The sequence below is a fragment of the Lipotes vexillifer genome, unplaced genomic scaffold (genome assembly GCF_000442215.2).
Source record: "Lipotes vexillifer unplaced genomic scaffold, Lipotes_vexillifer_v1.1 scaffold691, whole genome shotgun sequence".
In the NCBI taxonomy this organism is placed as follows: domain Eukaryota; kingdom Metazoa; phylum Chordata; class Mammalia; order Artiodactyla; family Lipotidae; genus Lipotes; species Lipotes vexillifer.
The window spans coordinates 4,781,740-4,797,079 of NW_006788040.1; the positions used below are offsets into that span (position 1 = coordinate 4,781,740).

The 15,340-nt window shown below is 59.5% G+C and overlaps 1 protein-coding gene across 3 annotated transcripts in view; it reads left to right on the plus strand.

The window, feature by feature from the left end:
* Positions 1–15,340, plus strand: part of OSBP2 (oxysterol binding protein 2) — a 150,292-nt gene that overhangs the window by 116,531 nt on the left and 18,421 nt on the right. For all 3 annotated transcript variants that reach the window (XM_007461205.1, XM_007461206.1, XM_007461207.1), the window contains one exon: positions 1,967–2,223. In XM_007461205.1, coding sequence (XP_007461267.1) covers positions 1,967–2,223 — 257 coding nt within the window. The remainder of the gene's footprint in view (positions 1–1,966; positions 2,224–15,340) is intronic.

Below are 15,340 nucleotides of genomic sequence, written 5' to 3' on the forward strand. Positions count from 1 at the left end.
CCATTTTCAGGCTGACCCGCAGTCAGCATGCCCCTGTGTGCCCCTCCCAGTGCCCAGCGGCAGCTGTGCTGACTGGTTGGTGGCCATTCTGGTTGTTTGACACATTGAACCTGAAAAGTGAGAGGAGGTTGCGTTGTAACTAAGAGCCTAGGCTCTGAAGCCGGACAGGCCTGGAGGCTCCAGAATTTCCCTGCCTGTGGCCCTGGGCAATTTCAAAGCAACTTTCTGCCCCTCAAACCTACCTCACTGGGTCATCAACGTGCATTAACCAAGGCAGCGCCTTGCCCAGTGTCTGGCACCCAGGAAGGCAAGATACGCATCAGCCATTGGAGCCTTTCTAAGGTGATCCAGAGATAGGAAACAATTCCGTGCAGATCCCCCTGGGTTCACATCCAGCACTGCCCCCTTGATAGCAGGGCCCTAAACCGGTGGCTTGGTGTCTCAGAAGCTGCGTTTTCACGCCTGCAGAGTGGGAGCAGTTGCTGTCTGCTGGCCACTGAGGTTCAGCGTTCACACTGGTCAAGCGAGTGGCCCAGGGCCTGGCCCGGCACGTGTGGTCTCCAGACACTGGGTCATTTCGGGGCTGCAGTTGGGCTGGATGGGGTGGGCGAGCCCTGCCCCCAGCCTGGATGCTGCCCCCTGCCACCTCCTCGCTCCAGGCACCCCTCCGAGGCTGGCCAGGCCCTGCCTCCAGTTCAGGGCGTGTGCGGAGCAGTGTCTCAGCTGTGGCCACCCCCATGCACCCTGTCTGCCATGGGAGGAAATCTGTTCTCTCACAATGCGTCCTTTTTACAAAAATTTCTATCTTGGGTTACAGATTTCCTTCACCAAAAAAAAAAAAGTTTCTTGTTATTTCTAAATCAAGGCATCTCAGACACCGCCCAGCAATTGCAGCCTCTGGTACTCACAGGCCAGTGTCGAAGTAGCAGCAGGGCCCAGGCCAGCTCCCCACCCCACCCCACTCGCCGCAGAGCACCCCAGAGGCTCCCACAGCCCCGCGCCCCTTTGGACACAAGCTGGGCTGGCAGCGGGCCAGGCTCCAAGGTACCTCAGACTCCCAGGAAGGGGTGCCGAGGCCACCTGGGGTCAAGTAAGCAGGGAGGGGGTGGGGCGTGAGCACCTGCCTGGCTCCTCATGGAGGCCCCCAGGCGTGAAGAGGGTGGCTCTGGAGGCAGACAGACTAGCCAGGGGGCCTGGGCCAGGGCTTCACCTACCTGAGCTTCATCACCTGTCTGTCCCCTGGGAGTGGTACAGTCCCTACCCTGACAAGGCCATTGAGAGGCCACAGCCAGTGTCTCCACACAAGAGACACCCATAGGTGAGCATGGCCTTGCTCCTCAGGGGAGACCTGCAGGAGGGGGTCACTGGTCGCAGAGGGGAGGGAGCTGTGACTGCGGCCTGGGGGGTCTTCAGGCCGGCTCTGAAGATGGGGTGGCATTGGGCTGGGCAGGGGTGAGACCTCTGAGGAGCTGGGGGTGGTGAGGAGGTTCCAGGCAGTGGGGACACAGTGGGGACACGGTGGGGATACAGTGGGGACACAGAGGGAAAGGCCCGAAGCACGAGCACTCATTGTTTGCAGGGACCGGGGATGGGCGGACAGTGGAGAGCAAGGTCAGGTTGGCGGGGGAAGCATGGGTCAGCCCGGGCTGGGCCTGTGACGCGGGGACAGTGCCCGGGCTTCATTCAGGGTCTGCGGGGTCTGGGATGGGAGCCGCTCCCACACAGCCATCTCCACCTCTTCACCCGGACAGCCCACCCCTGCCTGCACATCAGCTTAGGGGGTGCTGGTGCCCCCTGCAAAGCACAGCCCAGGCCCTGTCATTCAAGCTGGTCCCCTCTTCCATCTCCCTGACTGACTCCAGAGGGGCTGTGCAGACACCTCGCCCTGGCCAGAAGCCGGCACCTCCCGGGCCTCTGGGTGTGTGTTGCTCCATAAGAACCATGGCAATCCCGCGTGTCTCCACAGATGACTCTGGGGACGACGAGGACGGGACTGCCTCCCCAGCTGACAAGAGCGAGCTACACGACACCATCAAGAAGCTCTCCCTGAAGCTGGACGACCTCAGCACGTGCAATGAGCTTGTGGCCAAGCACGGCGTGGCCCTGCAGCGCTCCCTGAGCGAGCTGGATGGCCTCAGGATCCCCTGCGAGAGCGGCGAGAAGCTGAAGGCGGTCAGTGAGCGGGCCACCCTCTTCCGCATCACTTCAAATGCTATGATCAATGTGAGTGTCTGCGGGCCCGGCCCAGGGCCCCAAGGGGGAGGTGGCTCCCCGGTCCCCCGGTGGGTGGCCAGGGTGAGGGACAGGCCAGGGCTCCCTCTTGCTCTCGTCATCCTCCGTGTCATCTCATCCATGCGCCGTCACGGGGTGAGGACACTGTTTCTCATTGTTGGGTGGAGCTTGGAGTTGGGTGTGAGATCCGGCTGAGCCCGCAGGTGGTTCAGGCCTGGGCGAGGAAGGCAGCGCCCAACCTGAGCAGCCAGCTCAGCACACACAGTAGGGACGTGGCTGCCGCATTTTTCCGCAACAGCTGCTGCTGCTCTTTCCCCCAGTACGTGGCCCAGATGCAGCAGGATTGGGACCTGTAACCATGGGGGGCTTGCGTGTGTGGTGGGGGTCCCTCAGTCAGAAGAGCTTTCAAGTTGAGGCCACCGCAGCCGTGCCAACCCGATAGTAAGTAGCTGAACGAGGACCCACATCTGTGGACTGAGGGGTTCAGCCCCAGGAGTTCCGCCTTTCCACGGGTTCTGGGAGCCACACAGCTGTGACCACGAACCGGGAGGGTCTCTCCGTGGTGGCAGAGAGTTCAAGGCTGAACCGAGCTTCTGGGCCCTTCCTCTTTCTGCCTGATGAGTGTTCCCCAGAGGTGCATGTGCTCCCTCTGGACACAGGTCTGATGTGTCAGAGGAGGCCACAGCCTCCTCCCAAGGACAGTCCCCAGGATGAGCACATCCCAGCTAGGATGGCACCGTGGGAGCTGGGGGCCAGAGCACAGAGGTGTGGGGAGATGGAGGCCGCCTCAGAGGAGGGGGGTCCAGAGAATGCGGTTCAGGCAGGCTGGCTGCAGAGACAGTGGGCAGTACCAGTGCCCAGGTGAGCCCCAGCTGGGGGATTCAGCCTCCAAAGCAGGGGGGTCAGAGCAGAGACTAGGCTCTCCGTCCAACACCAGGAAACCTGAGGGCAGGGTGGGAAGGTGGAGGCTGGAGCCCACTGCAGGCCAAGATCCTGTACCCTCTTCCCAGACTCCAGGGAAACACGCACAGGTGCCCGCAGGTGTGGACTTTGTCCATGGCGTTCAGGGGTGCAGCGGCGCCCACGTGCAGAGAGGCTGCTGGACCGCAGCTCTTTGGACGCCCTGCTGTTTGGCCCTGTCACTGGTCTCCTCTCTCCTTTTCCCGTGTCCACCCTCTCGGCCCTCTGGCCTCCTTACAGCCTCCAGACTCTAGGGGCCTCGGTCACTGTCCTTCTTCTGGTGACAGGCACCGATATCGAGCATTTAAGGCATAATGATGCATTTGTGCTTCCCCGCGGTTTCCCTGGTATGGCCTCCCCACATGTGGAGACTAAAGCCACATCGTCTTGAGTAAGCGGTTTTGGTTTTTCCCAGATAATGTGCTGCTCAGCTGGCGTCTCTAGCGAAAGTATTTTATCAGGCATCAGAGGCTCATCTGTGTTTATGAAGCCATAAAAACAGCTCGCCACCTAAGTGCGTAATGAATTGTTTGATGGGAAGCTCAGGCCCCTGGGGTTGATTAGCAAGCCTGTTAGCAGTTCTGGCACCAGGAGTGCCAGACCCAAGTGACGGAGCCTGCACCCTGGGCTGGGATCTGCGCCCCCAGCAAACATGAACCTGACTTGAGGGCCTCTCCCATCCACCTCCACTGTGGGGGCACAGAAGTGAGGTGCTGGGAGCCCAGGCTAGTGCAGAATCCCGCATTTCTTCCAGGGACCCTTCCTGACAGCTGCTTCTCACCCGGCAAGAGCCGGCTCAGTTCTGGGAGGCTGTCAGACCCTGAACGCCCAAACCCCCGCTGTGTGCAGAGGGGCCACCTAGGCAAAGCGTCCCCACTCCTGGCCAGGCTTTGGCCTCCACCCCTGTTACTAGGAGGGGTTTGGACCAGGGAGCTGTAACTAAGGCATCCATGTGGCTCCCACCCCTGAGCCCCGAGGGGAGCCCACTCCCATCCAGGACCACTTACCCCTCCCCACAGCTTCGCTAGTACCGCTAATATCCACGTGGAGACAGAGGCGCAGAGAACTCCCTGAGCTGCCCAGGGTCACCAGCTGCTAAATGGCCAAATTGGACGCAAACCCAAGTCTGTGTAGCGCGCTGCGGGAGTCACGGCCCTCATGACGGTGAGGGTGAGACCCTCAAGGGCTTCAGAGGCCCCCTTCCACTCTGAGGTCAGCACATGGAGGGTGGCCTCGCATCCACCTGGGGCAAACCCCCATTCTCAGGGACCTGAGTCCCTGGTGTGCCTTTTACCTTTAGGCTGCAGCCCTACCAGGGTCTTTCCTGGGAAGGTGGGGACCCAGGATGGGTGGAAGCCACCCCCAGCTGTCCCCAGAAGGCACAAATCCTCATCCCTCAGATCCGCCCAGATCTCAGTGTAAGAAGAGGAAGCTGCTTCCCCCACACCAGCTTCCTACTGCCTCTCCACCATCCCCTCCCTGCCCCCTACCCTGACTGACGGGAGCCCCTGCTGGGGAACTCAGGGAATCTCTCCTCCCACCAGCCGCACAGCCAGGGCAGCCCACTCCTGTGGATGGTGAATGGCTCTGGGTTTTCCACCTCGTGGGCTCTGATTAAGCCTGGGTCATGGAAGTGGAGCAGAAAATGGGGGACGGCAGGCCACACAAAGCCCGCAGACAAACACATCCTGTGGAGGGCCCTGGGCAGGCTGCACTTTCCCCACACAGGGAGATGGACTGCTGCTGCTTCACTTTTCCCCAAGACGGCCAAGAGTCTGGGGTTGTTCAGCCTTCAGGAGAGAAGTGGAGGGAGATTTCTAAACCTTCAGATTCAGGAGAAGGCATCACTATCATTAGCCTTTAGATCCTGCGCTCCCAGCAGGGCAGGGAGGGAGGCTCTCTGGACAGTTTCCAAGATCCCAGGAACCGTGGCTACTGAGGCAGGCCTGTCCCTGCGGCCCTGCTCCCCAAGGGGGCATCTGGCCCTCACCTTGAGGATGGCCCCTTTTGTACGTGTTTCAGGGAACAGGATGTCTGGGGCAGGTTCTGGATCAGGAATACTGAACTGTATTGCCCTTGCCTGTGCTGTACCCTCTAGAATACCCCTTCCCCACCCTTCAGATGCCTGGCAGATCCCTTTTTATCCTTCAGAACCCCACGTGGATGTCACCACGGCCGGGAGGCTCTCCAAGTTCCCCATCAGGAAGCCGTTCCTCCTGGTTAGATCCCCCAGTGGTCCCAGCCCACTGAGCAGTGTTTAGCCCATTATTTCAATGTCTGATCCCCCACCAGGCTTTGTGCCCCTTGAGGTCAAGCTCAGATCTTACTCACCTGTGGCCCCAACAGTAGCCCAGTGGGAGTGCCCGATATACTCTGTCTCAATCAAAGTGGGTCTTGTATCTCAGGGAAAAAAGTTCTAAGTGGCCCACATCTCACTTATCTGCTAAGTGACCATTTACAAAGCCATTCTAGCCCCGTTTCCTCACCTGGACGATGTCAGTGAGAAAGTGCAGGCTCTAAGCAGGGTGCAGAGCTGCTGGTCACTACCCCTCGCCACCCTGGTCACCTGGCCTTGCAGAGAAATGACCCAGCCTGGTTGCTGAGACATAGGAACAGAGCTTTATGAAATCAAGTCATAAACGTGTTTTTTTTTTCCCACGGGAACATGGTACTGAGCCCAGGCCTCCTTCCCTCCTATTGTGGTTTCGGTTGGCAGGGTTCTTTCTAGCAGGCCTGGGAGGGTGGTGCCTGGTGGGCCTTCAGGAGGCCTCGGGGGGCAGCAGCTGAGCAGGTCAGCGGCCCCATAGTGAACTTGGGACTCAAGCAGTTAGGAAAGTCCTGCCTGATGGGATTTGAACCCAGACCTGAGCCTGCCCCGGGCCTGTACCAGATAGGGACTCAGCGAGGACCAGGCAGACCCGTCTGGCCCCTGAGGATCCAGGGATCCCAGGGATGGTCCAGGGATCTTCCTTGTGATGCTGAGTCTCACTTGGGCTCGGCAGTACAGCCTTTGGGAGGAATAGCTAAGCAGGGCAGCAGCTCACACACCCACTGGTGAAGGCCAAGTGTGTAGAGGGCCGTGGAGGGGCTGGGGAGTGACCCTCAGTGGCAGGGTGGGGCCTGCAGAGGGAGAGGTAGTGGCCACAGAGTGGGGCCAGAAAGGGTCAGGAGGATTTCTCCCAGGCAGGGAAGGAAAACACTAGCTGTGGACACTTGCTGTGCGCAGGGGGTGCCGAGCTTTTTACACATGGTTCCCTATAAGCGTTGTGCTGGGACGGCACCCACGCCATCAGGCTCTAAAGCTCCCCCACCCTTTTACCCTTCCTGGGCCTCTGCGGACAGTTCCCCAGTTGTGGTGGCCCCTTGGGCAGGACCTGGTCTTTGGGTGAAGCTCACTGGCTGTGTGGAAGACGGCCTTACCACCCGCTGCCCTGGAAATGAGAGCAGACATATCTCCTTCCCACCTGGGAGGAACAGGTGTGGGGTTCACATGACCCCTGACCGTCACCAGGGGCCCAGCAGCCCCTCCCAGCCTCCTCTCCCACCTGTTCCCTGTCTGCCTCCCATCCCCTGCCAGAGCTGGCCACTCACCTAACCTGAGGAGGCCACAGCCTCTCAGACCCTCCCCACCTATCACCCCTCAGATGTACATTACCTCTCCCGGGAAGCCCACCCGCAAGCCCACGGCTACTCCCAGGGCCCATCTCACAGTCCACCTGGCTGGGTGGGCCCTGGGTGCCAGGGGCTGGTGGGGCCCTGGCCAGCAGGGAGCCAGGACAGGAGAGAGAATCAACTACCCATGGTCACGTTGCCTGCAAGGCGTTCTGCATGCACCATCTCCCCCTGACCCACTCAGCCGCTTATAGTGGGGAAACTGAGGCAGCTGCTAAGGATAAGAGCCCAGGTCCTCAGGCTCCAGAGGCTTGCGCCTCGTAGGAGGGAAATAAACCCATCCCTCCCTTGAGCGGGGGAAGGAGGGTCAGGAACCCTTCCTCTGCCCACCTTTACCCCATTCCCAGCTCTGCATCCCCACCCCACTCTGCTGACTGTCGCCCTGTCTGCAGGTCCACGAGTCTCGTGGGCTTTTCTTTCTTTCTTAAATAACTTATTTAATTGAAGTATAGTTGACTTACAATGTGGTGTTAATTTCTGCTGTACAGCAGAGTGACTCAGTCATACACATGTGTACATTCCTTTTTATATTCTTTTCCATTATGGTTTATCCCAGGATGTTGAATATAGTTCCCTGTGCTATACAGTAGGACCTTGTTGTTTCATGGGCTTTTCTACCGCAGCAGTGTGCAGAGACAGGACATGGTCTCCCTGGTGATGCTGGGATCTCTGGAGCTTCCATGCCTGGCACAGTGTCCAGCATATGGAAGCCTCAGTGAATAAGAGAGAGGAGTTGGTTGTGAAAGAACGTGGGAGCGACTGAGTGAATTGCTTAGTGTCTGGCAAAATTCCCTAGTGGGTGATTTTGTGAGTCTGATCAAAGGCAGTGCAGCAGGTCCATGCTTGGATCACCGTCTGGGTAACTGCGTTTGATGCCATTTAGAAGGAACTTCACAGCGCAGTGATCAGCCGTGGTTCAGAGACTGAGCCTCGAAGCGCTGCACGTGTGCAGGGCTCCCCCGGCCCTGGTGTGGGGACCGCAAACAGCACCTCCCTCCCCGAGAACCAGGACGCATGCGGTGTTACAGCATTGGCTCCATCACGAGGTTTGAGGTAGAGAATGGCAGAATTAATACATGTTACCAGCTCAGGCTTTGGGTATTTGTTTCCATAAAGTGAAAAGAACAAACTCCCATTTTCTTCTTTTTTCCCGCAAGTTTGTCTTTGTGGGAAAGCAGAGCGCCCTGGTTTGGAGGCAGGCCTCTGGGATGGTGGCAGTGTGATAGCAGGCGCCCGCCCCAGTTTCCTCCCGTTACTTTGCTTCTCACAACGGCCACGTGAGGTTGGTATCATTACAGCTTCCTTGTCATCGCTGTCGTTTGTATTATTCACGTGCCACCCCCGAGGCCCAGAGCGGTCATTTTGCCCAAGGGCGGCAGGCCCGGCGGCTGCATGAGCACAGAGGGTCACAGCTGTTGGTCCTGGGCCATCCCCACTGCTGGCCGCGGGGCTCTGTGCAGAGGGCCAGGGCTGTGTTACCTGTCACTAGGCCCAGCACACCTGGGCTCCCCTGTGGGTTGGCCTTGGGCCCCTGCCCTGGGCAGAAGAGCCCCACAGTGGTGCCACGGTCATTCTGGGGCGAGCCTGCCCTGGGCTGGTAGGGTGCACGCTCCCCTCCCTGTGGGGGAAGCAGGGTCTGTCCACAGGCCAGGGCGGTGGAGCCTGGCAGGGAGAGAGCCGCTTCTGTGACTCTCAGGCAGGACCGGAGGCAGCCACAGTACCAGCGTGAAGGCGCTGAGCCCCTCCGTCGGTTGGCAGCCTCGGGGCTTGCTCCCCACTTCTGCTTCTGCAGGCCCCCTCCTGACATGGCCCCCACACCTGAGTTGTGAAAGACCCCTCAGAGTTGGGGGGCCCGTGACCTCAGGAACAGGTTTTGGGCAGCCAGTGGGTAAGCAGAGCTGGATGGTAGGCGAGCCCCACAAAAGACCAAAGACAGTAGAGGTGCAGAAAGCCAGGGGGTGGGTGCTGGCCAACAGAGAGTGGTGCCCACCAGGCCCCCCTCCAAGGGCTTTTACCAAGGAAGGTAGTGGCCCACGAGGGACACACCCTGGTGCCCGCAATAGAGCCGGCCGGGTGGGATGGGGCGCAGATCCTGACGGCAGAGGCATGGGGAAGTGGCGGAGGACGCATGCCCAGGACAGCTGGGCCTGGAGGGAGGGGCCTTCAGCTCCAGTTGGAGGAGCTGTGAGAGCATGATGAGGGGGGAGCAGAGGCACTGGGGGCTGGGGGAGGCGGCCGGCGGGAGTGGGAACAGGGACGCAGATGAGGATAGGTGGGGGAGGCAGGGGGTACATTGATGCAGAGGCAGCAACTCAGGGCACTTGGCCAGGACCTTGGATTTGTGGCATCATAGAAACGGACCAGATCAGAAGGGGCTGTTTACTGCTGGAAATGCTCTGAGGCTTCACTGAGCCCTGTTTGGAGATCACGAGGGGCTCCTCGCACCCACCCAAGCAGAGTGGTGGTGAGAGGCCCCAGAGCCGCCCTCCTCGTCCTTCTGGGGCCCATGGGCAGGTTCCCGTCCAGCTGACCTCTGTTCTGCCCCTGAGAGCTTGCTCACTTGGGGCTTGGGGAGATGAGTAAAAATAGATTCCAGGATGGTCTAAAATTGGTTGGCAAACTGGCAGCCAGATGGTGCTGGTTCCTGTGCACGAGGGGTAAACTATTTTGAATGTGGAAAGGGCTATTTTAAAGTTTGAACTGAAGTGAGAAGCTGACTCCCCAGTGCTGTGAGTGAGTCACATTAAGGAGAAGCCATGAGCATCCCCTCCGTGTCCGAGAGGGGCCGGCCCCTGTATGCGGGGCAACCCGAGCCGAGGGCCACGTGAGAAGGGGGCCCGGCCCTGGGAGCTGCCCAGCCTCCAGGGGCCGGGAGGGTGGTGGATGCGGAGCATGGCGGCGTGGCTGAGACTGAGCCAGAGGGACCCCTGGGAGAGCCTGGCACCCCCATCGCAGCTCCTGGGGGACCCGCTCTTGGTCTTGGAGCATGAGATGGCTGTGTTTCATCCAGCATGGCTGCCTCCGAGCCAGACAGTCCCAGCCTGAATCTCAGCCCTCTCCCACCGTCGGGAGGTAATGTGCTGAGGCCAGCCTGTTGCTTCTCAGTGGGAGGGAAGGAGAGACTGTGTTGACCCTGATGTGTCCCTAGTGTGAGCTGCTGCCATGCAGAGGGGCTCAGGGAACCCGTGATTCTGCACATTTTTCTCCTGTTCGCCACCTTTATTATTACTACAGACCATTGAGAGGCGGGTCCATAGTGACACTGGCCGTGTGAGGATCGATGTGGTGGGGTAGATGGTGGGGCAGCCTCAGCCCTGGCCACCCACTAACCTGGGAGCCCTGCGCCTGAGAGCCACGGCAGGCCAGTCACGCGGCTGTCAGCCACAGGGCAGGTCCTGGCTGGCTGCAGGTGGAAACGTGACCCTTTCTCCCTTCCTCCCTGCAAGCTGGGTTACCAGAACCTGCTGTGTGCCGACAGCTGGGGACAGTCACTGAGCTGGCCCTGTCGGCCCAGGGCACCCGCCCAGCCTGGAACCACCAGGCATTTGGCCCTTGTCCCCACCTCCTCTGTGGCTCCAAGGGCTGCCCACCCGACATCCAGCGACTCTCTGGCACCCTCCTCATGGCCCGGCTAGGACGGCAGTGACCGTGCAGGAGACTGATGGTTTCCATGTGGCCACTGAAGGCTGGGTCCGAGCGGGGTCCCGGCTCTGCAGACTCTCCTAGAGCTTGAGAGGCTCCCCAGGCCATACACAGGGCGGGCAGGAGACCCAGGCCACTGCCCACATGCCCTGCTCGCCCGCCCGCATTTGAGGAGCAGTGAGGTTGTGGTCGAGATTAGGATTAGGAACAGCAAAAGCGATTAGCGTTCGTCCTCCTTCCTCCCGGGCACAGCTGGGCAAGGTTTCCGGCTCAGACACTCTGCATCTGTCCTGTGCGACACCTGTCGGGGTGACCAGTAGCCACTCCCCTTGGGCCCCGACACGCTTCCCTGGGCAGACAGCCCTCATAGCCCCCTTCACGGGCCCGGCTTCTGGGAAGGGAGATTCCCCGGTGGGTGCCTCCGTGCAGGGGCATGGGGGAGTGCCGCCATTTCCTTTCTGGGCTTTTGGTTCTCACTCTGCTTTGGGCGTGTCAACAGGCCCCCTGCCCTCCCCACAGAGGTAGAATCGCATTGCCCACAGGACCCTGCACCTCTTCATCTCAGGGACCCTCTCGACGGCCATGGGGGTGGGAGGAAGGGGCAGGCCTGGGAGACTGGAACCCAGTTCCCGTCCAGAGGACGATCACCCCAGTGGGTCACAGAATCGGGAACTCTGCAGGAGTCCTGGGGTTCAGCCCTCTGTTCACGAGAACACTGAGGTCCAAGAGGTTATGGGCCTGCCCCAGAGTAGGCATTGAGGCGATGCCGTGAGGGGCCTGGATGCTGGCCCAGTGTGTCTGAGTCGCGGGCTTTGGGGTGGCCTGTGGCTCTACTCCTGGTCAGGGCGGCGCGTGAGCTCTGAGAGTTGTGGCGGGGCCTCGGGGGAAGTGTGACCGTGTTCAGGGCCAGGATCAGCCAGGCCCTTCCTGGGCCCCTGGGAGCCACCCCCAGCCGCCCGCCCATCGCCGGGCCCCAGGCCTAATCCAGCTTAGCGAGCACACGGCACACAGCCCAGCTCAGCATTCCAGGGAGGCGGGGCCAGACCGGCACTTACCTCTGTTCGCGGCTGGCTGGGATGGGGCCTGGAGAAGGTCGGCAGCATCAGAGGAAACCGGTGCAGTTGGGGATGGACACCAGGTAGGCACTTCAGGGCAGAGGGGGCAGGCGGGCTCTCCACAGCCTGCAGGGTGACCAGGACAGCTCATCAGCTGCAGATGACCCCCGCACCCCGGAGTCAGTGGAAAAGGCCCTGGTCCAGCCACATGAGCCCCTCCATATTGGGGTACAGCAGCCTCTGCCGTGCCCCCCTCTTCAGGCAACTCTGACATGCTCTGATCTTCATCGCCCAGCCCAGCTGCATGTGGCCCCGATGAGGCCCCCGCCATCCTGGGGATTTGACTTCCTGCCCCTCTGCTGCCCTGTATCAGCCTGTCCTGCAGGGACAGCAAGGTGGAGGGCACCCAGGTTATCAACCGGCAGCCCTGGCTGTGTGGGCAACAGCTTCCGCTGCAGGGACCAGGCATGGCTGGGTCCTGTTGCTTGAACAGGGTTATTCCCCAACATCCTTGTTAGCGAGCATCTCCAGGAGCCCAACCCCACTCCGGGAAGGCCCTGGGACCCCACATTGCCTCAAGGGACATCCGGATGGGGGTAAGGATCCAGCTTGACAAAACAAACAGTGACAGCGCTGGTTCCACATCCTGGGAGACTTGGACCCTGGCCCTACACGCACGGCCTGTGGCGTTGATCAAGTCCCTTGGTCTCCCTGAGCCTTCATGTCTTCCTCGGTCACGCTGTTAAAACAGCCACCTCAGTGCTTGTGACAGTGCGCCACCCCTCCCGGCACCGGCAACAACAGCCCTGACCCACAGGGGGTGGGGGGTCTGAGGGAGGTGGGGCCAGAGAAGGGGAGGAAGGCACGTGGTCACACAGGAGGGAGAGTGTGGGGCAGGACGGGGCCCCAGGAGCTGAGTGTGGAGAGGGTCTGGGACCAGGTCTGTGAGAGGCTTTCAGCTGTCTCAGAAAATGAAACCAACACTGTTTTCCCTTCCATATCATTCCTATAGTATTGAGAGCGTCACGAACATCAAGGACAGGAGGAAGGGAGCCTAATTCATCTTTGCAGCACAGTCATCTTTCCCTCTTTGTTTTAAATTTAATTTTATTTTTTATTGAAGTTGATTTACAACGTTGTGTTAGTTTCAGGTGTACAGCAAAATGATTCAGTTATTTATTCTTCAGATTTTTTTTCCTTATAGGTTATTACAAGATACTGAGTATAGTTCCCTGTGCTATACAGGGAACTATAAACTTGTTGGTTATCTTTCCTTCTTTGCTTTTGCTGCTAGGAAGGTCAGAGGCCATGTAGAGCTCTGTGACATGAGTTTGTAGGAATTATTTACCATGACATTTGGCTATTTTATACTGTTATTTGTGGCTCTTTTATAAGCCTTGTTTTATTTTATTTTTTATAAATTAATGTATTTATTTTTGGCTGCATTGGTCTTTGTTGCTGAATACGGGCTTTCTCTAGTTGCGGTGAGCGGGGGCTACTCTTCATTGCAGTGCGTGGGCTTCTCATTGCGGTGGCTTCTCTTGTTGCAGAGCATGGGGCTCTAAGGCGCGCGGGCTTCAGTAGTTGCGGCTCACAGGCTGTAGAGCGCAGGCTCAGTAGTTGTGGCGCACGGGTTTAGTTGTTCCACAGAATGTGAGATCTTCCCAGACCAGGGATTGAACCTGTGTCCCCTGCATTGGCAGGCGGATTCTTAACCACTGTGCCAACAGGGAAGTCCAATAAGCCTTGTTTTAAATGCTGTGAATTATATGAAAGGAAAGTGTCCATCTGTGTTAAAACTCAGCGAGATGATTGCAGGAGCTGTAGAGGGTTGGCGGGGAGTGACAGCGGCAGGTACGACGGAGCAGCGCTAAGGAAAGGCAAGTCCAGAGGCTCTTGTGCAGCTGCCAAGCTAGTCTGATGGGACAGGCAACCTGCCACCAGGCAGGGCACCCACAGACCCTAAGAACCAGAAAACGTAAAGCACCCGTCATGTGTCTCACCTGTAACAAGGCTCCATGCATGACAGAGCCCGGGCCCCTGCACCTTCTCCCCAAGACAGCCAGGCAAGGGGACCATGCCTCATGTGGCCTGGGGTCCTGTCCTGTTAGCCCATTGTTGACCTGGGCAGCCCCTCCTCCCTGGCCCCCAGTATCAGGGGGACAGGAGGATCCAGCAAGGGGCTTCCCTGAAGCGGTGGACCCAGCGCTGCCCAGGTAGACAAGGGCACCCCCCCACACCCGCCAGAGCCAGGCCTCTGGGATGCGTTTCTGACAGCACCGCGCACCTGGCTCAGTGGTCTGAGAGCTGCTGGGGCAGCGGCAGAGTGACGGCGCCCCTGCAGTTAGGACTCCTTCCTTGGTCAGCAAATGGGTGGCTGGAGCCCAGACTAACCTGACTGGGCACTGGGGCCGAGCTTAGGGTCAAGGGAAGCAAGGATGAAGTGGACACAGGCCACTCAGGAGCCCACCTTGGGGGTACCCAAATTGCATGGTAGTCACTGACTGCAGCTCTGCACCAGTGGGCAAGCCTTATAGATCCAGAATAGCCCCAGACCTGCAACAGCCCTGGATGCAGCCTCTCTCACCTCCAGAGCCTGCTAAGTACATAAGGAGATTTCTTTCCTTCCCCACTAAAGTCTCTCCCTCCCCCTAACCTGTGCCAGGACACCTGTCAGACAAATCCCTGCCCCTTCTGGAGAAGCGGGTTACAGTGGCATGTGGCTGGGCAGGGACCAGACCTGCCAGGGAGGGCGGGAGGCCCTTGAAGTGCCCCCTCCCCAGAGCCTTGCTGGGGAGCTGCTGGGAACTGAGCCTCAGTTTCCTCATCTGTCAAATAGGGACAATCCCTCTCCTCCAACCTCAAGGATTTTGCTGGGTGAGCTGAGACGGGGCGGGGGGGGGGGCTGCGAATGCAGGGGCTGTGGGGCTTTACCATTGTGGCTTATGGACAGGACATGGGCTCAGTGGGGCTGAGTGACCCATGCGGGAACTGGGCCTTCCCAGTCCTGATCACGTGACCTTTTCCACTACACTTTGCTGGTTGCCTTGGGCCTCTGTTTCCACATCTTCAGAAAGGCGGGGTGGCGAGCCCCTGCCCTGCCCACTCTGCATGGTGCTGGGGGTGAGATGAGATGGGATGACAGAGGGAAGGTGCCTGGGGAGGGCTTGTTAAGGAGTGATGTGCAGGGCCAGATGAGTGGCCAGCCTTCTGGAGCCCCATGCTGGGGCCCTTTCCACCAGCCAGGCCGCCACTGGGGCTTGGCTCCTTATGGGGAGGGAGAGCCAGCCGAGCCCAGGCAGGGTGAAGGCATGTGCTCAGGCGCCAGCCGTGATGAAGGGGGTGTCCACTGAGTGCCCCTTGGCCCTGAGCTCCGCGTCACCTCCCTGGCTCCTCCTGACAGCCCTTCAGGTAGTGCTGTGCGGTACCTGTCACAGAGGAGGGGCACCGTGCCTCTCTCCCTCCAGAAATCAAGTCTCTAACCCTCAGTGTCAGACCTCATGTGATGTGCGTGGAGCCCAGTGGCGGGTGGTAAGGGGGTGGTGGGGAGTGGCGGCCTGAGATCACTGACGCAGGTTGGGCCGGGAACCATGTCCCTTCCGACCACGTTAGAGGAGTCCAGAAAGGGCAAGTCCAGTGGTGCCCGGCTGGGACCTTGCTGCCCTCCAGGGACAGCTGAGGCCCAGACCCTCTTCTCTACTGTGATGACAGGGGCAAAACAACCATCCCGTTTCCTAAGAGTGTGCTGGAACCACCTATGGACCCGGGAAGCTGAAAAG